Here is a 23,533-nt window from a genome sequence, read left to right on the forward strand (position 1 = left end):
TTGTTTTTGTTTTTGTTCTTTTAACGTTGTTGTAAGTTTGGTAAGTTTCAAACTTCTTTATTTTTGCGATTTGCCAATAAAAAAAAACTTTTATTTTGACATTTAACGTTCCTTAAAAAGGAAAAACTTTTATTTTGAAACTTACAACATTCCTTAACCGGAAGCACGCTTTTGCCAAGTTGCTGGGCGCAATTAAAATGGTCATAACGGTCTTGCTTATGAATGATGTAAATGTTATTTTTCTGTAATATGTTAGGGATGAGTGTGAGAAAGACAACACGTCTTTTCTCGAGCTCTTCTCTTTACCGTTTGGCGCGCAAACAAATGAGTACAAGCGGTCAAATAAAGAGGGTCTCAATCGAAGGAAACATTGGTACGTTTTGTTTGTTTATATAAGTTATATTTTTACATTATTAATGCCTATACCTGTGGTAATGAGGTACGTAATGCAATTTAGAGAAAAAAAATAGTTGATGAGTGTTCTTGAGTTGTGTGTAAATGTGTCTGGAATTTAATGTTACCAATGTTTTGGGTTACATAAAGCCTTTTTTACCCTGCTAATAAAGTCTCTTGTGTGTCTTCTGAATCTCAAGCGGTCGGGAAGTCAACATTTGCCAGACTGTTACAGAACACAGAACAGGACTGGGAAGTGATCGCAGAGCCCGTCAGCAAATGGCAAAATGTGGAACAAACCAACCAGGTCAGTGTAATAGACTAGTCATAGACGTAAACTTAAAGTGATAGTTCACCCCAAAAATGAAAATACTGTCATTAATTACTCAACCTCGTGTCGTTCCAAACCCGTAAGACATCTGTCTCTCATTGACAGCTCCGCAACTACCACTTTGACGCTTCAAAAAATTCATATAACTAATACATATGAATTGAGATGTTTAGACCAAATTTTCTGAAGAGACACGATCACTCTATATGATGAACAGATTGAATTTGAGCTTTTATTCACATATAAACATTTATCAACTCACACATCAGTTGTGGTCAATGGAAGCTCAAGCATGTTTGCTTGATATGTGAGAACCAATGAGGTTCATTCTCGAGTTACGCAGCACGTTTGAGCTTCAGCAAGAACCAATGAGGTTCATTCTCGAGTTACGCAGCACGTTTGAGCTTCAGCAAGAACCAATGAGGTTCATTCTCGAGTTACGCAGCACGTTTGAGCTTCAGCAAGAACCAATGAGGTTCATTCTCGTGTATCAAGCCGTTTCGGTTTAAGCTTCTGTTTATGTCATAAGAGAAGAGATGTCGCTGCAAGAGGGAGGGAAATATATTTTGATACAAGATTAGGAGGTACATGAATAAAACAAAGAATGATGTGCACAGATAAATCATCTATAATAAATACTGCAATATTCCATAAAAAAAAAATATATATATGAGAATGTCTCGGAGAATTGTCTATTTTGATTTAATGGTGACCTTAGTGTGTTTGTGCACACCTATTGTTTTATTTCTTTAATTCAGACCTGAATTATGTTTAAAGTTTCTGAAAAATATAAAAGTACATTTTCCCAGGTCATGAGGCTTCTATAAATGAGACCAAATAAAAAAAAATTAAAAAATGTTTGGCCTTAATTGTAATTTTTTTTTGTCCATTTCAATGGACGTCAGGTCAAAACAGGTGTACTTCACAAAAATGTGCCAACATAAAATTAAATAATAAACATAAAAATTGTTAATATATACTTAAAGCTTTTTCTCAAGGTCAAAAACTTTTCAACAGTATACCATTTCAGCTTTAATTTTTAGGTTTTTGTTTTACAGATTGCACATTGTTTGTAACAAACTAAATATCTTAGAATCAATCAATATGGTCATGTTAGAGTCCTTTTCTTTGCGCATCTTTCTTTTTTAGATCAAAAACTTGAACATTACAACATTTCAACTTTATTTGTAAGGTTTTTGCTTTATAGATCGCTCATTTGTTTATTCATTACAAAATAAACCAATCAAAATCAATCAATGCATTCATGTTAGAGTAATTTCCTGTGTGCATCTTTGAAACAATTTCTCTGTTAACGATTTTCTTGTATTTCTACAGTACATTACTGGCAGCACGGTTGCCAGCAAGTTACTGTATTTCGATTTCCAGTAACTGTACTGTAATTCACTTTACAGAACACAAGATCAGTACTGTAAACTACCAAATAGTACTTTACTGTATTTTTTACTGTATTTCGTCATTTGTTCTGCTTTTGCTGTAATTAATTATACGGTATTGTACTGTAATATCTATATTGATACATTACTGCTAAATATTATCATAATTTTCAAAATAATTACTAATAATGATAATATTATATCATAATAATATAATATGTAGTTGTAAGGAAAATATAGGCTATAGTAGGAAAAAATATTATGGAAGTCAGTGGCTACTGTCAACTGTCTAGTTACTGACATTCTTTAAATTATCTTCTTTTGTGTTCAGCAGAATAAAGAAACTCACACATATTTAGAACAACATGAGGATGAGTAAGTGATGACAAATATAATTTTTGGGTGTACTATACCGATAAAGGGATAGTTCACCCAAAAATTAAAATTAACCCATGATTTACTCACCCTCAAGCCATCCTAGGTGTATGTGACATCGTTCTTCTTTCAGACGAATACAATCGGAGTTATATTAAAAAATGTCCTGGCTTCCAAGCTTTATAATGGCAGTGAATGGTTGTTTCTGTTTTGAAAGCCCATAAAAGTGCATCCATCCATGATAAAAGTGCTCCACACTGCTCTGGGGGGTAAATAAAGGCCTTCTGAAGCGAAGCGATGCGTTTGTGTAAAAAAGATATTCACATTCAAGTTACACTTTAGATTTAAGTCAAATCCGTATGTTCATTTGGCCGGAAGCTAGTCATTTGACTTTATACAGTTTTAAATATGGATATTTTTCTTACATCTCCATCTTCCTCATCACTCCACATAAAGTCAGCATCTGAGATATTTCCATCAGCTATATGTTCAAGCACTTCAAGAACTATATATTCTGCATATGAAAAAGTTTCAAAAATGAATCGGTACTGTGATGTAGATTTTTTATATAAGAAATTGCAATCAGCATTACTGGACTTCAGTTACTGGAATGTGATTTCAGTAACAGGCTTTTGAACCCACTGTCCATTCTAATGGACAGACACATTTGAAAAAATCCTGATTTAAAATTTGCAATTCTACAATCGATTTTTAACTTTAATTAATAAGTTCAATCTTTCTATTTTACATACAAACTATGAAATACTGGCAAACATATCAAAAAATTTTAAATAAAACCATAGAAAATGTTGCTTGCTTCTGTGTTTGGAGTGAAGTGCTGACATGCTTCTCTTCAAAGTAGTGTTTTTTTTTTTAATAATTACTACATGCAGAGCTTTACTGCCATTTGATTGGATGACAAGCGTCCAATCTAATGGACTGCAGGCTTTAAACTAGGTGAAATGCTCCAGAAGTAAAAAAAAAGGGGGGTTGACATGTGATGTCCATTGTAATGGACGCAGGGTCTGAACGGGTTAAAATAAGTGCCACTTGGTTTGATATTCTTCTCTCTAATGAAGTGAGGCCTTCATCCAAATACCTTTTGGTTCGACTGTTTAGCGTGTGCTTTGTCTTGTTTTCTGTGTAGCAGAGCGAACACTGTCCTCAGTCAACCAGTAACCTGTTACAGATGATGTATCATGATCCAAAACGCTGGTCCTACACTTTCCAGACCTTCTCCTGCATGAGTCGCTTGCGCTCGCATCTTCAGCCGCTTTCTGCCGGATCCAGGAAGTCCTCGGGCTCGCCGGTGCGCGTGTACGAGCGCTCGGTCTACAGTGACAGGTGACGAAACTATGAAACTGTCAGTTAAAAATTTATTTTATTACAGAAGTATCCTAAACTCCACAAAAAATCCTAAAAACTGTCTTAACTTTAGGGCAACCCCAATGTATAGCCTATTAAATGCTGGACTTTAGTAGTTTTTGAGCCACTTAAGTACAGCTTTATATGTAATTTCTTCTATTGTCTATTTAATATGGTTTAAGTGCATTACTGAATGTGCTGACAAGCATTTATGGTAAACTAAAATATACTTTCATGGCATTTCTATTGAACCTTGTATGTCATGTATTTAAAATATTTGTAATACTAATTACACATTTGTATAGTTGCAAACTTGCAATTTATTCTATTTAAAATATATGAAATTTAAATGCAATGTTGAATAAAACAATACTTAAAATGATAATCAAGTACTTCACATGTGCTTTAGTATGTTAGTCGACATCAAAATACGTGTACTTCAAAGCACGACAAAACATTAAAACAATGATTTAAGTTGTACTTTAAAGTTAAACTTTTAACTTGACATGATTACAAAGTGCACTTAAGGGTGATAAGAAACTCTTTAAATGCACTTAAGTGGCCTTTTATTTAATTGATATGATATTATCTGCAAGTACAGGTTTTTAAAATATATACTTTTAAGATTTGATGTACAAGTGCACATTCAATACAGTTAAGCACAATTCTTTTTGTCAGAGGTATATTAAATATGTTCATTGTCACCATGTTCAGTGTGTATGTCCTCCTCTCTCAGGTACATCTTTGCTTTAAACATGTTTGAGCTCGGCTGTATAAACTCAACAGAGTGGGCTGTGTATCAAGATTGGCACTCGTTTCTGGTGGAGCAGTTTGGGCATCGAGTTCAGCTGGAAGGCATCATATATCTCCGAGCATCTCCACAGGTCTGCACTGCTTTCATCAGCTCACGGCGATGATGATGATGATGATGATGATGATGATGATGATGGTGGTCAAATATGCTGTTTACGATTGTTCCAGTCACGGATGCTGATTGGTCCATGCAGTGTTCAGGTTGTGCTTAAGTGTACAATAGGCTGTGTCTGAAACCTGATAAGTCAGCGAGTTCACATTCAGAGAGTTCAGGGTTATTATAATTAACTCAATAAAAACCATATGTGACCCTGGACCACAAAACCAGTCACATGGGTCATTTTTTTGAAATTGAGATTTATACATCATCTGAAAGCTGAATAAAAAAGCTTTCCATTGATGTATGGTTTGTTAGGATAGGGCCATTTGAACATCTGGAATCTGAGGATGCAAAAAAATCGAAACATTGAGAAAATCTCCTTTAAAGTTGTTCATTTATGTTGGCGATTGTGCTGCATTCACTCACAAAAAGAATATTTTTATATATTTACGGTAGAAAATTTACTAAATATCTTCATGGAACATGATCTTTACTTAATATCCTAATGATTTTTGACATAAAAGAAAAATCTATAATTTTGACCCATACAATGTATTGTTGATTATTGCCACAGATATACCCGTGCGACTCGTGACTGGTTTTGTGATCCAGGGTCACAAATGATCTGATTATCTCTTCCCTGCCTGGGGATATCGTAGTCAGCAAAGGATACATTTCTTTCTTTTTTTTAAGCATTCAGATGAAGGAATGTAGATCGATTGTGATCATGTGACTTGTTTCCTTCCATCATTTTTCAGCTCTCGGACACAACACTGACAACAGTGATTCAAAACACCTGTCAGAAACGTCTATTTTTATTATTACATAAACATGTCTTGAGTGGTCTGTAAGTTGCTTCAGATATACGTGACTTCAGAATGAATAAATGTGAAGTTAATGGACTTAAGTTGCTGAATAAGTTGCTGAATGTGAAGGTTGTGTTCTGCAGATCTGCATGGAGAGGTTAGGCAGAAGAGGTCGAGAGGAGGAACAGGGAATTCAGCTCGACTACCTCGAGAAACTCCACACACGACATGAAGACTGGCTCATCCACAAGACCACAAAGTGAGTAGGGAGGGGCGTATCGATATGAAGTATTGATATATCGATGCTGACGTCGAGTATCGATACTCAAAACATGTATTGTGTGTTTTTTTACCAGTGATTTTGTTTATTTGACAAGAAATGTAATGCATACAATATGCATTGAATTGGACGAATAACCTATGTTAGAGATGTGTACCTTCTCTGATGTGTAGTGTATGACAGTAGTTAGCCTATTGTTTAAAAGCTTGGGGATAGTAAGATTTTTTTTTTTAAATTAATCATTTTATTCAGCAAGGATGCATTAAACTGATCAGAAGTGACATTTATAATTTTACCAGATTCTGTTTAAAAAAATGCTGCTCTTTTGAACTTTGTAATCATAAACAAATGCTGAAAACAACTAAAATCTTAAGCAGCACAACTGTTTTTAACATTAATAATAATCATAAATGTTTCTTGAGCAGCAAATCATAATTAGAATGATTTCTGAAGGATCATGTGACACTGAAGACTGGAGTAATGATGCTGAAAATTCAGCTTTGACCACAGGATATAAATTATGATTGTATATTCAAATGGAAAACGGTTATTTTAAATTTAATAATTTCACTGTTTTTACTGTATTTTTTTAACTGTATATTTTTTACTGTATTTGATAAATACCTAGTGAGCAGAAGAGACTTTAATTTCTTTTTAAAAAATCTTACAAACCCCAAACTTGAATGTTAGTGTGTGTATTGCATTCTCTCTAATCTGAATTTTTACTGATATATGAATGTTGCTGATTCTAAATAATATTTTGTACACCGAACAGCCACCTTTTTGTATTTCTATAGCGCTTTATACAATACAGATTTTCAAAGCAGCTTTACAGCAGGAAAATAATGATCAGTGATGCAAACAGAGTTCAGTTCTGCTGTAAATCAGCTTTAAAAGACGACAGTATTGTATTAGTGCTCTTCTTTCTTCACACAGGGTTCATTTCGAGCACCTGGCGAACGTGCCTGTGTTGGTTCTAGATGCGGAAGTGGAGTTTGAGAAGGACCTGAAAGCGCAGGACGATCTCTTAACAAAGGTAAGCCTTCCTCAGGAAAAAGACAGATTTTTTGCATTATTAGATTTTTTTGTGCATTTTCCTCATTTTTAAGTTGCTTTGATAGTGTCTAAAAGTATCTGCTTATTGAATAAATATAAATGTACTTGTGTTTTATTATTTTTATATATATATATATATATATATATATATATATATATATAATAAAACACATTTAAGTATATTTATAAGTACATTTATATATATATATTTATATCTATATATAATCTCTATATATATATATATATAGATCCTTCTGATTTCTGTATATGTAGACACTATGGAAACTTGTTTCTGTCACAGAATAAATACAAAACGCGATTGTGCAAATTTCCTCGCAAAAAAAATAAAGTATGAGGAAAAAACAATGAATTGTGAGATATAAACTTGCAATTGTGAGGGAAAAAAGTCTGTAAATATCTGTATCAAAAGTCATGATTCCCTTTCTTATTCCATGATGGAAACAAAAAAGCCGGAATTGAGAGATAAAAAAAAGACACAATTACCTTTTTAATTGATTTATTTTGTGGCAGAAACGAGCTTCAATATGACACACATCACAGAAGCAACGTATTGAGTTTATATCTTTCTCCTGATCTAGATTAGACAGTTTTTCAGTGATTTATAAACGGCCTCGTGGAACCGAAGCCCAAGGATTGTTTTGCATGGACCATCTCTCTTTAGGACAGAAACGTCCAACCGAGGATCCAATCACAGAACTAAACGTCTTTCTGCAGAAGACCTTCATCTCGAATGTGGTTCTCTCAATGTTTACACAGAGTAAGTTGGTTAATGTTGGAGGTAGGGCACAGAAATAACACATGACCAATAATGGCTTACCGTCATTGCAGTAATACGTCATGAAAACTGTACTGTGACATTATCTATGTTACGTTTTATAACCTATAACCAGTTTGAGACCATACTGATATAAGTAGGATATTTCTTATATTGTTTGTTGTTTTTAATTCTTAACTTATTTCAGTAAAGTTACATACCTAAATGTGTTTGAATAAAGTTTCACTTCATTTCTGATGTGTGAGATATGAATGTGAAAAGTAGACACTTTATTATTTTTGTGTAAAAAAAACCCATTTATTTATTGTGTGCGCTGCAATACCAAAACATGTTCAAATAAACATATCAATCTTTTTTTTTTTTTTTTTTACAATTTCCCCTAAAGCTGAAATTACACAGTTAAAAAAGTATGCTATTCATCAAAATACACACATTTGTTGATGAGGTAACCTGGATGTGATCAGTTTGCAGTTTTCACTTTCTTCTTCTTGGTTTTAGCCACCTGAGGCAGAGGCATTTTAAAAGCAGTCCTATAAACAGAGGAACACAAGAGCGTTAGTTAAAGGTTGCCGAAACCACATGTTCCCTATTAGACATGTTTCAAAACGATGTTGAAAAGACTCACTCGCATGTCGTGCAGATTGGACTGAAGTTACAGAATACTGGTGAACAAAAGGGAGGAAAAGATGCAAAGCATGTTAAAAGATAACCCTGCTATGAAGGATCTTTAAGTTCAAGTTAATAAAAACATTTTCCAAAGGTCTATTTCTTGTGTCCGCAGCATCAAGTGACACGTCTTGATATCAGAGACCATATTAACAGATTACAGTATTCAGACTGTAAACATGAGCAGTGAAACTCCCTCAATTAAAGATTTCCATTTCAGTGCACGGTTTCTACAAAAATAAAACATTGATGATAATCAGAATGATTTCTGAAGGATCATATGAATAAAGACTGGAGTAATGATGCTGAAAATTCAGCTTTTATCACAGGAATACATTTCATTTTAAATAGGAAACATTTCTTTTAAATTGTAATATTTGCTCAACACATGCACAGACACTAGAGTCTGAAATAGAGATGCACGATATATCGGCCACCATGTCAGATGATATATGTGACCCTGGACCACAAAACCAGTCACATGGGTCACAATTTTGAAATTGAGATTTATACATCACCCGGAAGCTGAATACACACGCTTTCCATTGATGTATGGTTTGTTAGGATAGGACAATATTTGGTTGAGATACAACTATTTGTAAATCTGGAATCTGTGGGTGCAAAAAAAATCGAAACACTGAGAAAATCTCCTTTAAAGTTGCCACAAATATACCCGTGCAACATGTGACTGGGTTTGTGATCCAGGGTCATATGTTCATTTTTAATGTTATCGGCTCACTAAGAAAATTTGCCCAATGCATTAAAGTCGATAAATAATGTATTATTTCCTTCAGCTGAGACACTTCAGATGCGCACTGTTCACCATGATGGTTTTGAATTGCTTGAAATATGATTGAAATCACTAAAACACAGTTCAGTGCAACATGTGCAGTGCAAATCTGTCATATCGGCTACATAAAATTATAATGAGAACATTATAATTGTGTGCTTGGGACATGGCTTTTAATGATGAGACTTTTGTTTTTATAATCAGGCTCTCAAAAATTATATAAAAAATTTGGATTTAGATTTATCAGCCAATATATTGGTTATCGGATTTCATATGTGTGTCCCTGGATCACAAAACCAGTCACATGTCGCACGGGTATATTTGTGGCAATAGCCAACAATGTGACATTGTATGGGTCAAAATTAACGATTTTTCTTTTATGGCAAAAATCATTAGGATATTAAGTAAAATCATGTTCCATGAAGATATTTTTTAAAAATTCCCTACCGTAAATATGTATTTTTGTGAGTGAATGCAGCACAATCGCCAACATAAATGCACAACTTTAAAGATGATTTCCTCAATGTTTAGATTTTTTTGCACCCTCAGATTCCAGATTTACAATAGTTGTATCTCGACCAAATATTGTCCTATCCTAACAAACCATACATCAATGGAAAGCTTATTTATTCAGCTTTCAGATTATCTCAATTTCAAAAAATTGACCCATGTGACTGGTTTTGTGGTCCAGGGTCACATACAAAGAATTATCGGGTTTGACCAAAATGTTCATATCGGTGCATCTCTAGTCTGAAACAAGCCTAAACCCACCAATGACTTCAAATGTGTTTCTCCAAACCGATAATAAGCAATAAAGTGAAAACGTACTTGACAGGCACACTGAACAGACGTAGCCGATCTCGATAAGGTTGCGGTGGCAGAAGCAGGCGGCCCTGTAGTCCACGTGCACCGGAGGAGGCAATAACAGCTGAGACCGCTGCTCTGCGTCTGGCAGAAACACCCACTGACACACCACACAACATGAGAACGTTCAACAACACTGAATAACCTGTACGACATGATGAACATGCGAATATCTCACCAGCAAATACTGTGCCAGAGCAATCTTCTGAGGGATTCGGAGATACAAGCCTCCGGTAATGTCACAAGCCTGTTGAAAAACACACTCAATCAAATCAAATACTTCAGCACTGTTGAAAACACTCAGCTTGTCTGCACTTCAGCGTGTGCAATGCATGCTTTTCATCAGGAAACACTATGAGCAATCATTAATGCATTTGCAAATCTGTGCAAGACTCATGAATTTTGTTTAAACAAATACCAATATAATAAATAGTGGTAACAAAATTGCTTCCGCTTCATGTCCTTGAAATAGTCGGTGGAAATTTGGACCATTAAAGGGATATTTCACCCAAAAATTCAAATTCTCTCATTGTTTACTCGCCCTCATGACATCTCCAAGGTACATGACTATTTCTTCAGATAAACACAAACAAAGATTTTTAGTAGGGCTGCACAATATATTGAAATTATCAAAATATCACAAACGTATATATCGCAATGACTTGCAATAACTGGGATCATGAACAAAAGACAGAAAATCACTCACTGCTCTCGGCTGAATAACTTTTGTAGCTTTAATAAGAATCAGGATATATTTAATTCATTCAGTGAAGACTAAGCAGTGTTTATTTCTACATTTGATTATTCAGTTTCTGCTGTTTAATAAACCTAATGTAGGATAACCTGAACCCCTAAAGCCCTGTGGTTTACACTGATGTTAAAATAGCACTTCTTACGCGACAGTAAAACACTGATGTTCACTGATGTTAGTTTTAAAAAATTATTTTGATTTCTGTGTAGTTTTTCAAGCATCAAACCAATATCCAAACACATTATATATGGACTCACAGACTCACTTGTTCAACTAAAAATCTTCCTTTGTGTTTATACATCAGGGATGAGCATAAATATAAAATATAAATATATATTTATACATGAGGGTGAGTAAATGATGAGAGAATTTAAATTTTGGGGTGGAATATCCCTTTAAGTCTAGATACATATTTTGTTTATTTCTTCATGCTGTCTGAAAGATCATTTGCAGCATTATTCGAATCGTTATCACTTTGCTTCACACTGATGTATCGTGTGTTAACATCATCATCATCATCATCTGTAGCTTTACCAACTGGACATATCAGCAATCTTAATAAAAGAAATTATATTTACTGTGAAATTTAAAAAGGACATCAATAAAAGCAAGCAAGCCTTAAACACTGCGATCAAACTAAATACCTGCTGCAATAGTCCCGAGTCGGTGTCCAACACACAGGCATCAATCAGGATATTCTTTATGAACAGGGAATAATGGGAGCATATGCATATCAATATCAGAAGAACACATAATTGACATGTAAAGATGCTAGTTCAGTTGTTACCCTCACCTTCTTCTGCGCTGCAAAGATCATATTCATGAAGTTCATGTACTGTAATGTAGAGTCCTCGGCCGCTTTAATGACCTGAGATCACAATCAGAGCGTGTTAATGCAGTTATAGACCTAAACACTGTTATATATACTGGTAAAGCTGAAGAAGAGCTCACCAGGATCCTTGATTTCATGTCCTGTCCAGCTGGAAGTAAAACACACGAGAATTCAGTCCAAATATTAATTGCACACAATACAAATAATGAGATCTATTTAATTAAAGCATTAGGAAATCTTAAATTCAGATTGCTTTATAGCACCATCGCTCTAATATATGAATCATATGTGCTTAGTTTTCATTGCACTGTGGAAGAGATGATGACAGTGTGTTTACCTTGCACTTCCTTCGAGACTCGATGAATGTCTGAGAGTCATAAATTAATGAAAACTGGGAGTGTGTAGTAGAAGTGTGCACATATCTTATTCACAAAACTCCCTTTAGGTCTAAAGTGAAATAAAAGGATGGTCAGTAGAGGATACAGCACAGAGCTCTGGAGAGAGAGACGGCCAGCAGCGAGTCGGTCTGATTCCCACACACTTCTGCTGTTAAGAGGAAATAAACACAGTTATACTCGAGTAGTATCACCCAGAATGCACTGCAAATCAAACATGGGATTACATATTAGGCTAAATGCATCAAACCAATCAGCACAAGAAAAACATTAATCAAACCAAGTCATTTAGTTCCGTTAATCTGTATAATAACAATAAAATCTTTAAATAACTTACTTCTGTCCATGAGTTTCTTAATCTCTTCTGCAAAGAGATCATTGGTCGCGGACAGAAGCTCATATTTGCCGTCAGTACTTCCGGATATTTCATCCCCTGGTTTCCACTGTTTACTGGGATATAGGAAGTGACTTGATGACAAAAAAAGAGTTTAGTTTTAGTGTATGTTTGTAAACTATGGCCCGGTTTCACAGACAGGGCTTAGATTAAGCCAGGATTAGATGATGTGAATCTCGAGACAAAACAATGGCACTGACATATTTTAGGATATTTTGTGTGTGTGTGTATAAATAATGTATAGCTGAGATGAGCAGGTTAACTATAAATGATCAGTTAATTGTCTACCTTTCATGATACAGGTTTGCAATGATGGCTAGTTTGTTGGTTCTTGACATTACTAAATGTGCATTTGCCAGGACCATTAAAGCGTCCAGACATGTTGAAAGAGTGAACTGAAAGAAAGGAGGAAAAAGTTCATTTTAATGGGCAAAATCTTGAAAACGTTATGAATCAAGGGTCATAATCCCATTCAATGAAGTAAAAGCACACATTACCTTCGGCTCTCGTTGAGCTTGCTGACCCCACCAGACTGGGTTGACATCCAGCACCAGAACCAGAATATTAATTTCGTCTTCTGCAAACATTATCATTTTCATTTATCACTCGAGTCATCATGTTTTACATGTCTATAAGAGCATCACAGCTCATGAGTTTCCAAAATTAAGATTCTTCCACCTATTTTTATGAAAAGTTGTTTTCTTGTTAACATTTCAAAATCATGATTTTTTTTTTAATGATTTACAAACCTGATGCCATTGCTGCGATTCCTATATCTCTACATCACTATAAACGGTATTTCATTGGTGTTCTGATCCGATATGTTAACATTTGTGCCGTTCGGATATCTTCTTCTGTGTATTCACTGTTAGGATGCGAACTACATTATCAGGTGCACAGCGCCACTGCTGTGCGGGAGCGGGAAACATTCCATGCGCTTTATTATTTATTTGTTAATTTATTTTTTATTATTTTTTATTTATCTATTAATTCTTCTATTCATTCATTCGGTTTTACATCGCATTAGTAGCGTATAAATAAATGCATGCTGTTTTGCTCCAGTCCTGTAGGGGGCACATCAATGGTGGTGCGCCATCCGTCTTAAAATAAGGGGAAAAAAGAAGAAGAAAGTGCACACTTGTTCACTGTGTAACGTTGCTAATTTGAAGTAAATACAGTAAATATAAAATAAACATTAATCTGTTGGCAAAGTCGCTAACCTAAAAAAAAGCTAAATAAACATTATTCTGTTGACTAGGTCAGAATATTCCGTCGGGTCAGTGTCAGTGTCATGAGGGAACATTGCATCAGCGAAGCGTCGTAAGAAAGAGAGAATTAAACTGAATCGCTCCTGAAACACATTTCTGAGCACTTTTCTTTAATATGGAAGAAAGAGGTGAGTTCTGAGAACGTAGTTATTAAAAACAATGCAATGATGCTACATGCTAGCTTGTTAGCAGCTGTGTTCTAATCATCTTCCAGTTTATGAGCTGTATAATGTTGTGTTCTTCATTCTGTGATGTTGTAAAAGGCTTTAGACAGATTTTACACATCTAGAAAACATCTAGAGAAAGCGTTCATGGGAATAAGAATATTTCTTCTTCGTTCAACCGGATATTATTATTATTACTGTATTTATTTACTTCAGGACAAGTATCACACATTTATTGACGATGAGTCCTTTATTTATGTTTGGATATTCCTTTGTTTTATTCACTCACCTTTAATACATGACTGTAACGTTAGTTATTGCAATTTTTTAATAGGTTAAAGGATATATTAATAATTGTAATTATTAATAGCTGTAATAGTTTAAATAATTAGATTAAATATTCTAGATTCTGTATATAAATAACATTAAATCCATTAGAAAAACTTTAAACACTTTACACTGAGGTCTCATGCATTAGCCATCATGAACTAAAAATGAGCAAAATAATTTTTTATTAATGTTAATTAATAAAAATACAATTGTTCTTTCTTCATACTGTTAACAAAGTAAAACCTTACTGTAAAGTGTTACCAAAAAAAAATTGACAGAAATAAAACCCAGAATCTTATTTATATTTCAATATGCCTTCAGAATGGGAGTTTAATGTTGTTTATTTGCAAGCCCAAAACTGAGATGAATCAACAAACGTGTTTCCTCGCAGAACTGGTGGAGTATTTCCGAGCGCAGATCCGAGAAGACCCAGACGTGGCTTCAGCGGTGGCTGCGATACGATCCCTGCTGGAGTTCCTGAAGAGAGATCAGAGTGAGTGTGTGTGTGTGTGTGTGTGTGTGTGTGTGTGTGTGTGTGTGTGTGTGTGTGGGTTGTGGACGTGAACCGATGCTTGTCCTCCTGCAGGCGAGACTATCCTGGGCCTGAGAGAGAACATGACGCAGGCCATCCATCGGCTGCAGGAGACGGACTCATCGGTGGCCGTGTCGTCGGGAGGAGAGCTGTTCCTGCGCTTCATCAGTCTGACCTCACTGGAGCATCCGGTCAGTTCAGCAGAGACGAGACCATGTACTGGAGCAGATCGGATCAGTAGTGCAGAACTAACCCTGTAAAGCCTGACATAGAAAATAATTAGTGCTGTCAAATCGATTAATCGCATCTAACATAAAAGTTTGTAAATGTATAATATATGTGTGTGTATATATACTACACACACACACATACATATATACACACACACATATATATATATATATATATACATACACACACACACACACACACACACCAACATATATATATATATATATATAGTATATATATATATATATATATATATATATATATATATATATATATATATATATATATATAGTATATATATATATATATATATATATATATATATATATATATATATATATATATATAGTATATATATATATATATATATATATATATATACTGTATAATATATATATATACACACACACATATATATATATATATATATATACATACACACACATATATATACTACACACACACACACACCAACATATATATATATATAACTTTTATGTTAGATGCTATTAATCACGATTAATTCATTTGACAGCACTAGAAATAAAAAGAAAAATTATATTTTTTTAAATGAAATTAAACAGTTTATTGAACCTTTAAACAGAAAAGTTTGCATGCGTGTTTAATGCTTTGAAACATTAGGCTTTTATGGCTCTGATAAAGTGAGGATACGAAGCTCAAACCTTAATTTTATTCAGAGGCACAAACAGAGCAAAAATATACAATTTTCTTGCTTGTAAAGTAAATCAGTGAAATATATATAACACTGCAGCAGATGTAAAATGCATATAAATATCAGTCGTCACTCTATATCTGACAATAATATGCCTTAGTAAGATGATATTTAAAGGCTGAGCTTTATGATCAAACCTCTGTATTTTTAAAACATAAAATTTAATGTAATACAATGATGATTGAGAGATGAACAAATAACCCTTCCTCAAAAGCCTGATGATCGTATTTGAGACTCACATTTGAACATGTTTTTTTCTAAAAAATGATAAATGAAATGAAGCTGCTTCAGTCCAGTTGAAATATTACTAACAATATAAAAGTTATTCTTATGTTTACTTTATAATAATCAGATTTCACTTTAAAGACACGTGAAGCACGAGCTGAAGGTGGACGTTTCTTTATACTAAAGGCCTTTTACTTGCTGAAAAAGTCTGAACTCTCAGTCAGACGACAGAAGGAGTGTAGAGGCCTTTAGAAATGTGCATATTGAATATGATATAGCAGGCTTTATATGGATTATCCTTCACTCCACGGTTCAACGTTTTGAAAGTGACGACTATACAGTATATGCTGCAATTATGTGCTTGTCAAAAAAATTCTACTCGCTTATGAAATGAAGAATTTAAAAGTTGTTTTATTAATGCTCTTGAAACGCTGTTATTATTTGCTCAGTTTTTTGTTCTGTCACAGTGTGATTGACCTTGTGATGTTCGCTTTGTGTCGCAGGATCTCTCACAGTGTAAGAATGTGATGATAGAGAGAGGTGAACTTTTCCTGAAGAAAATATCCCTCTCTAGAGGCAAAGTGGGTAAACTGTGCCACACCTTCATCAAAGACGGAGCCGTAAGTACAGTCGTTCCTAAAAGACATCATGTGTGACCCTGGACCACGTCACCAGTCTCGAGTCGCACTGGTTTATTTGTGGCAATAGCCAACAATACATTGTAAGGGTCACAATTATCGATTTTTCTTTTATGCCAAAAATCATTAGGATATTAAGTAAAGATCATGTTCCATGAAGATATTTTGTAAATTTCCAAATGTAAATATATAAAACATGTATTTTTGTGAGTGAATGCAGCACAATCGCCAACATAAATGCACAACTTTAAAGGATATTTTCTCAGTGTTTCGATTTTTTTGCACCCTCAGATTCCAGATGTTCAATAGTTGTATCTCGACCAAATATTGTCATATCACAGTGGTCTTCACTATTTTTTTCATGCGAGCCGCACTGATAGGACAAAGTCAGTAGGAGAGCCATTTTACCACAAAGTATAAAAAGTTACATCCATTCATAAATACCATGTCTGCCTATCAATCTGTCACCCCTGAACAATACAATATGCAATGCAATAAATACAAAAGGGTGAAAAAAAAAACATTATTTATGATTTATCAATCAAATTTGTAACTGAGACAAGATGATTTCCTTTAATGAAAAAAAAAAGAAAACAAAAAAAGGGATTTCCAGAAAATATTCATCCCAGAATGACTTATTAAAGTTATTTTTTTCTACATTAGCCCATCTTGTAGGCCTATCTAACCAACCAACAGCACATGCAGCGTTAAGAGCTGGGAAGACCGCCATATAACTGGCATCTCTGCAGAGACTGGATATTTACATGCACAACTTTTGTTTCAGTCGGACTGAATTCATTCCGATTGATGAATCTGAATGTATTGTAGTTTACATGAACGCTAAACATCGTGATGTGATGATCGGGTTGATGTGCGTGTTTATAAGTCAAAAGATTCAAATCGGAATATGAACATATGAACCGTTGTGCCGTGCTGTTTGTATTTATCACGCAGTAAAAATGCCCAAAACCAGTCGTCTGTATGATAATCTGAAACAAGGACTGGTGAGCCGTTGTCCTGCTTCACTTCACACATGCTGAGTGAAAGGAGAATTATAGAATGACAGGACACTCATTTATATGACACTTTATTCATTAGGAGAACAGCTCGTTCAGCACGTCATACGTCGTCCTTTCAGGTTTGCTTTTCAATCGATCAAGTTTTTTCACGTTCTCTCGATAAACCACCCCTTTCAATCCGATCGAAATTATTTGTAATAGAGCTAACACTTTGAGTTTTTAATGGGTTATGTTAAAGCCCTACTTGTTATTAAAGGTTTTATAAAATATCTCTAGTGAATGCATTATCATATCAACGTATTATTTACCGCCATGCGAGCCACAAATTAAAGCTTGGCGAGTCGTATGAGGCTCAATGAGTAACACTGTCATATCAGAACAAACCATAAATCAATGGACAGCTTATTTATTCAGCTTTATGGTGTATACATCTCAATTTCAAAAAATTGGTTTTGTGGTCCAGGGTCACATTTGTCATTATTTTGGACACATTCTCATATCTGCCTTCCATTTGCAGAAAATCCTCACACACTCGTCATCCCGCGTGGTGTTAAAGGTTCTGGAAAATGCGGCAGCTGATAACAAACGTTTTACAGTATACGTCACTGAATCACAGCCGGATTCAGCAGGGTGAGTCTTCATCTCTGGCCGACCACACGCTCGCAGTGGGAAGTTCGGATCATTTTACTGACTCGATCTTTGAATCTCGTTCATCAAAATGAACGAATCTTTTTTCGAGTCATTTCGTCCATTTCAGCAGAATGTATTTAAAATGTTACATGTTAACCAAATTCCCCAAACACATCAAATGTTGATCGCATTTAGAATAAGAAAAAAATTGCAAGGAAAAGGACAAATTATAAGAATTATTTAGAATAAGAAAAAATTATTTAGAATAAGAAAAAAATTGCAAGGAAAAGGCCAAATTATAAGAAACAGAAATGATTCATTCATTTATGTGGGTCTTCAGTCTGTTAGTATACCTCACCTCCCATGTGACTTATGAACGAAAGACTCAGAGAGATCTAGTGAACGGCTAGTGAGTGGGTTGTTTGAGTGGTCAGGAATCCCTGTATTGAATAATTAGTCTAGTTAAGGGTCATGTATATCACACGTCCATCAGATTTGTTACTTGGTGATATACAGTATATGGACGCAAAAGTTGTCTCTCAAATGACATACTACACACTTATACACTGTATTACATCATCCGGGGGTTTAAAATGCACTTTTTCTGTTAGGAATTTTCAGTGTGAACGCACTAGTTATACTACAAAACGGCATAGAATAGTCGCACCTAAAGATCCATGATTCATTTACTAAGATCCCATATAAAATAATTTATTCATTTCAAACTATCAAATCATGTGCATGTTTAATGGGTGTATTATGGGTGATATACTAAGAATGTTTGCACAAATATTTTGGGCACACCCACATTTAACAGGCATTTTGTAATTGCACCAAAAGAAACCAAGCCATTTGGTGTACATTAGATATATATACACACATATACACTGGTGCTTGAAAGTTTGTGAACCCCTTGCAGAATGTGCAAAATGTTAATTATTTTAACAAAATAAGAGGGATCAAACAAAATGCACGTTATTTTTTTTTTAGGACTGTCCTGGATAATATATGTAAAATATGTTTACATATAGTCCACAAGACAAAAAAAAAAGCTGAATTTATCAAATGAACCCTTGATTCTTAATACTGTGTGTTGTTACCTGGATGATCCGTGACTGTTTTCCAGCATCTTTTGCATATTTGAGCCCTTTCCAGCAGTGACTGTATGATTTTGAGATTCATCTTTTCACACAGGACAACTGAGGGACTCAAACAGGACTCAAGGGCACATACACTTTTGAACGGGGTCATTTTTATAAATGCAGCTATTTTTTCATCTTGTGGACTATTAAAACATCTTTTATGTGAAATATCTTATTCAGGACGGTACTAAATAAAAAAATAAAAAAACGTGCATTTTGTTAAATTTATTTATATTGTTACTTATATTGTTAATTTTCACAGATTTCGCAAGGGGTTCACAAACTTTCAAGCACCACTGTGTGTGTATATATATATATATATAAAGCTTGCTATCAAAGTATGTGTGTATTTGTACATTGTTTATATAGTTTTTTATGATGCAATCATTTATGAATGTTTTTTCCTATTGTCTCTTAGTGAACTTATGGCTCAAAAACTACGCAAACTCAATATACCCGTCACAATCGTGCTTGATGCTGCAGTCGGGTAAGTGTCTTAGTTTTGTCTTTACATCAGAGCTGTCATAGACCCTCTTAACTGATTCATTCTTGTATGACTCTGCTACTTTTGTGTGTGTGATTGCAGGTACATCATGGAGAAGGTAGACCTGGTAATCGTGGGCGCTGAGGGCGTTGTGGAGAGTGGCGGAGTTATAAACAAGGTCAGAAATACACACACTTGTAGTCTTGATGTTCGCAGTTCTACTTAAGGCGAGACACTACTGGGAAATCCATCTTATGCAACGCAGAAGTGAATGTGCGAGACTTCATAATCGCTAACAGGAAAACAACTAGAAGAATAACAAAGTTCAGTAAACGGTAAAGCTGTATCCACTACAAGTCAGTGCGTTCATAATTACGACAATACATTCAGATATCATGGTAAGAAACACCAGTTCGATGTATCAAGCAGCGCAAGGAGCCGTTTTGTACAGCTGAAGATAACTGGAAGAGGATTAGACCAGAAGCCTCGACGCATTCAATTTACAAATGCGTTTTTACTACATCATTGTCGTGTAAATGTACCCAGACAACTTTTTTCTGAAAAGTTGTGTAAATATGCAAATGAGCCATCATCAAATTAAATATGCACTCATTTGCATACACTTCCAGAACACAAAACCTGAACATTGGATAAAAACAAGTTCACAATTCTACTCGCTTGATTTTGTTGACGTGTAACTCCATAAATCAGAAAATACTGTCAACAGACAATAACAAATCATGTTGTTTAGCAATAACATATCATAAACTGTCAATACCCCTGTGTAAAAACCTTCTGAATGTAGACAGGAATAAAGCTGTAATGTTTATTGTGTTTAAGAACTGCTAAAGTGGAGATTTCTGACTATTCATTTTTAATAGTTAAAATTAAGTCAAGTCAAGTTTATTTATATAGGCTAGTGCTTTTCACAATACAGATTGTATCAAAGCAGTTTCACAGTATTAAATTAAAATAATACATCAATGTTTGTTTATAGTGGAAAACGTCCACGTTTGGTAATGCTGATCAATAGTATTGTTGATTGATTAAATAAATTAAATATCCCCAACTGAGCAAGCCAAAGGCAACAGAAATAAGAAATTTAGAGAAATCAGCCTTTAAGGATATGCATTTTAAATGTAATCTACAGATGCAAATAGATAGTCTAATAAATGTGTTTTTTTTCCACTAGTCTAAAAGAAGACGTGCTACAAAAGGGAAAAAAAGCCCAAAATCTCAAAATTGACCAGTGCCTAATAAAACAACGGTTTTTGCCTATAGTGTCTTGCCTTAAAACAAAATGCATTTATTTCTTACCATTCATTGTTCAAATTATTCATTCATTCATGTCCTAGATTGGCACCTATCAGATGGCTGTGTGTTCGAAGGCGCACAACAAACCGTTTTATGTGGTGGCAGAAAGTTTTAAGTTTGTGCGACTCTACCCTCTTAACCAGCAAGACGTACCCGATAGATTCAAGGTAATGCTGCGTTCACGCCTTGTCGTAATTACGAGATGACGATATCATGTGACGTTGAAGCTGTTCACGTCCTCGGACTGAGAATTATTCCTTTCTATGTTATCAACACCTAAAATGAATCTGCAGTGGTCGCATGGTACAAGTATGAGCTCTCAGAAAACTCCCAGTTTACAAGCTGTAATTCCGAGCTCTACGAGGACATGAACGCTTTTTACAAGTTGAAATCTCGTAATTACGACACACCTTAAAGGAGTAGTTCACTTTCAAGTGAAAATTAGCCCATGATTTACTCGAGCTCAAGCCATCCTAGGTGTGTATGACTTTCTTCTTTCAGACGAATACAATCTGAGTTATATTAAAAAATGTCCTGGCTCTTCCAAGCTTTATAATGGCAGTGGATCGCAACCAACAGAGTTAAGATCAAAAACGTGCATCTATCCGTCATAAATATATTTAAAACTTTATAAAGTAAAATAACAAGCTTCTGGACAAATGAACATATGGATTCGACTTAAAGGGATATTTCACCGCTGGAAAGATGAATGTGTACTTAAATTGGGTCATTTATGTAGTAGAAATGAGAAATTATTTTAATAAGTTGGTGCCTTCTAGACTGAGAAAAGCCAGAAAATGTATTTTTGGCTCATGTGGATGAAAGACAACAACTCCCAGAATGCACTTGCTTCGCTGCCCTACGAGGACACTCCCAAGCCACGCCCACCGGTTACAGAGGGCAGTGTCGGGAGAAATGATACAGCTAGGCTACTAGTCGACTCGAAACTGAAAAGACGGTGTTTTATGGTGAGATCCCCCTATGGGCGGGTTGAACACATGCGGGACGAGCTCCTCCTACTGGCTGGAGTCTCTCGCCTCTGGCCAATAAAGCCTCTGATGAGCTAAATGATGATTTTTGCGTCATCAGAGTTTTTTTTCCAGACACACAATCCAGAAATCTCTCGTCTCAGGGGGACATGAGGGGGAGAAGCACGGTCATTCGAAAATACTACCGGGTTTCTACTGATACAAAGCTTGATGCTAATCGGTGAAGTATCCCTTTAAGTGTAAAGCGCAACTTATGTGAGTAATGCGACGTACCGCTGATATTTACGCTATGCCATGACGCACTACGCTACTTCTGACGTCATAAGTTGAGCTTTATACACAAGTAGACTCGCATTTGGCCATTTGTCCGGAAGCTAGAATTTTACTTGACTTTATTTTACAAAATGTTAAGGCCAGACAAGTAGTTTTTTTAAGGCTTGGTTTGTAAGGAATTACAAACCTGCGCACATATACTCAAATGCGCATACCAATAGACTGAACTCGTAATACGCATGTGCACGCCATCAGCGCTCTCACAGGTTTCGCGTTTAATGTCTGTGTAGAGTTTCCTGTTAAAACAGTGTCGTGTTAGCGGCCCCTAAGTTAATAACTAATGATCGTTGTGAAGGAAGTAAATCAATCAAATTAACTTTAGCTGGAAAATAACTTTATTCAAGAACTGCTATAAAGCCAAAACAATCTCTGTTACTTTAAACTATCCTTGTATCTCTGTAAAGCCGCTTTGGAACAATCTACATGGTTAAAAGCGCTATATAAATGAAGATGACTTGACTTGACTACTTTGTAACATGTTAAATATGAATATTTTTCTTACACAAACGCATGGCTTTGCTTCAGAAGGCCTTTATTAACCCCAGGAGCCGTGTGGAGTTCGTTTATGACGGATAGATGCACGTTTTTGAGCTTCAAACTGTTGGTTGCGATCCACTGGCATTATAAATCATTGAAGAGCCAGGATATTTTTTAATATAACTCTGATTGTATTCGTCTGAAAGAAGAATGTCATACACACCTAGGATGGCTTGAGGGCGAGTAAATCATGGGGGAATTTTCATTTTAGTTTAAACACAAAAGTTCCACTTATTATACATAAATAGGTCCAAAATATCTCTTTCTGTGTGTGTTTCAGTATAAAGCAGATATCCTGAAAACAGTGGACCTCAGCCAGGAGCACCCGCTGATCGACTACACCCCCCCGTCCCTCATCACGCTGCTCTTCACTGACCTCGGGGTGCTGACGCCCTCTGCCGTCAGCGACGAGCTCATCAAGCTATACCTGTGATCAGCACCTGTCAGAGAGCATTTCCATCATCGCTCAAGTGTAAAGATTTCAGATGCACCGCAAACTGAAAGATCCTGGATTAAAGATTAAATTATCTGGTTGAAATGATTCTCATGTGCCCTTCTTCATT

At 35.2% G+C, this 23,533-nt stretch overlaps 4 protein-coding genes across 7 annotated transcripts in view; 3 read left to right on the forward strand and 1 right to left on the reverse strand.

Moving 5' to 3' along the window:
* The first annotated feature begins 87 nt into the window (after nucleotides 1-87).
* dguok (deoxyguanosine kinase) lies at nucleotides 88-8,063 on the forward strand. Of its 2 annotated transcripts, none has more exons than XM_079872200.1 (7): nucleotides 88-373; nucleotides 594-700; nucleotides 3,641-3,837; nucleotides 4,595-4,742; nucleotides 5,721-5,836; nucleotides 6,794-6,893; nucleotides 7,513-8,063. In XM_079872200.1, the coding sequence occupies exons 1-7, from the start codon at nucleotides 232-234 to the stop codon at nucleotides 7,537-7,539; spliced, it is 837 nt and encodes a 278-aa protein (XP_079728326.1). In that variant the 5' UTR covers nucleotides 88-231; the 3' UTR covers nucleotides 7,540-8,063. The 2 variants fall into 2 exon arrangements, with proteins under 2 accessions (XP_079728326.1, XP_079728327.1); XM_079872201.1 differs by having other exon boundaries at nucleotides 3,644-3,837.
* Nucleotides 6,793-13,291, reverse strand: gtf2h3 (general transcription factor IIH, polypeptide 3; the record flags this gene model as incomplete). 2 transcript variants are annotated; one of them, XM_079872198.1, is made up of 13 exons in its annotated part: nucleotides 6,793-6,863; nucleotides 8,142-8,239; nucleotides 8,335-8,371; nucleotides 9,994-10,129; nucleotides 10,208-10,276; nucleotides 11,425-11,478; nucleotides 11,574-11,648; nucleotides 11,732-11,760; nucleotides 11,950-11,979; nucleotides 12,096-12,158; nucleotides 12,345-12,475; nucleotides 12,690-12,796; nucleotides 12,899-12,994. In XM_079872198.1, 12 exons carry the CDS (start codon nucleotides 12,992-12,994, stop codon nucleotides 8,170-8,172), a joined length of 897 nt encoding a protein of 298 aa, XP_079728324.1. In that variant the 3' UTR covers nucleotides 6,793-6,863; nucleotides 8,142-8,169. The 2 variants fall into 2 exon arrangements, with proteins under 2 accessions (XP_079728324.1, XP_079728325.1); XM_079872199.1 differs by lacking the exon at nucleotides 6,793-6,863 and adding an exon at nucleotides 13,151-13,291 and having other exon boundaries at nucleotides 8,106-8,239; nucleotides 12,899-12,978.
* A 185-nt stretch (nucleotides 13,292-13,476) lies between these two features.
* Nucleotides 13,477-23,513, forward strand: eif2b1 (eukaryotic translation initiation factor 2B, subunit 1 alpha). 2 transcript variants are annotated; one of them, XM_079872197.1, is made up of 10 exons: nucleotides 13,477-13,569; nucleotides 13,660-13,797; nucleotides 14,555-14,656; nucleotides 14,750-14,886; nucleotides 16,388-16,504; nucleotides 18,059-18,171; nucleotides 19,732-19,800; nucleotides 19,900-19,975; nucleotides 21,153-21,278; nucleotides 23,251-23,513. In XM_079872197.1, the coding sequence occupies exons 2-10, from the start codon at nucleotides 13,785-13,787 to the stop codon at nucleotides 23,401-23,403; spliced, it is 906 nt and encodes a 301-aa protein (XP_079728323.1). In that variant the 5' UTR covers nucleotides 13,477-13,569; nucleotides 13,660-13,784; the 3' UTR covers nucleotides 23,404-23,513. The 2 variants fall into 2 exon arrangements, with proteins under 2 accessions (XP_079728323.1, XP_079728322.1); XM_079872196.1 differs by having other exon boundaries at nucleotides 13,488-13,797.
* LOC307159054 (dual specificity protein phosphatase 14) overlaps nucleotides 16,111-23,533 on the forward strand; it is a 77,013-nt gene continuing 69,590 nt past the window's right edge. The window contains exon 1 of the mRNA XM_079872208.1: nucleotides 16,111-16,120. The gene's annotated coding sequence lies outside the window, so the exon portion shown is untranslated. The remainder of the gene's footprint in view (nucleotides 16,121-23,533) is intronic.

The sequence above is a fragment of the Squalius cephalus genome (assembly GCF_949319135.1).
Source record: "Squalius cephalus genome assembly, chromosome: 5".
NCBI lineage: Eukaryota > Metazoa > Chordata > Actinopteri > Cypriniformes > Leuciscidae > Squalius > Squalius cephalus.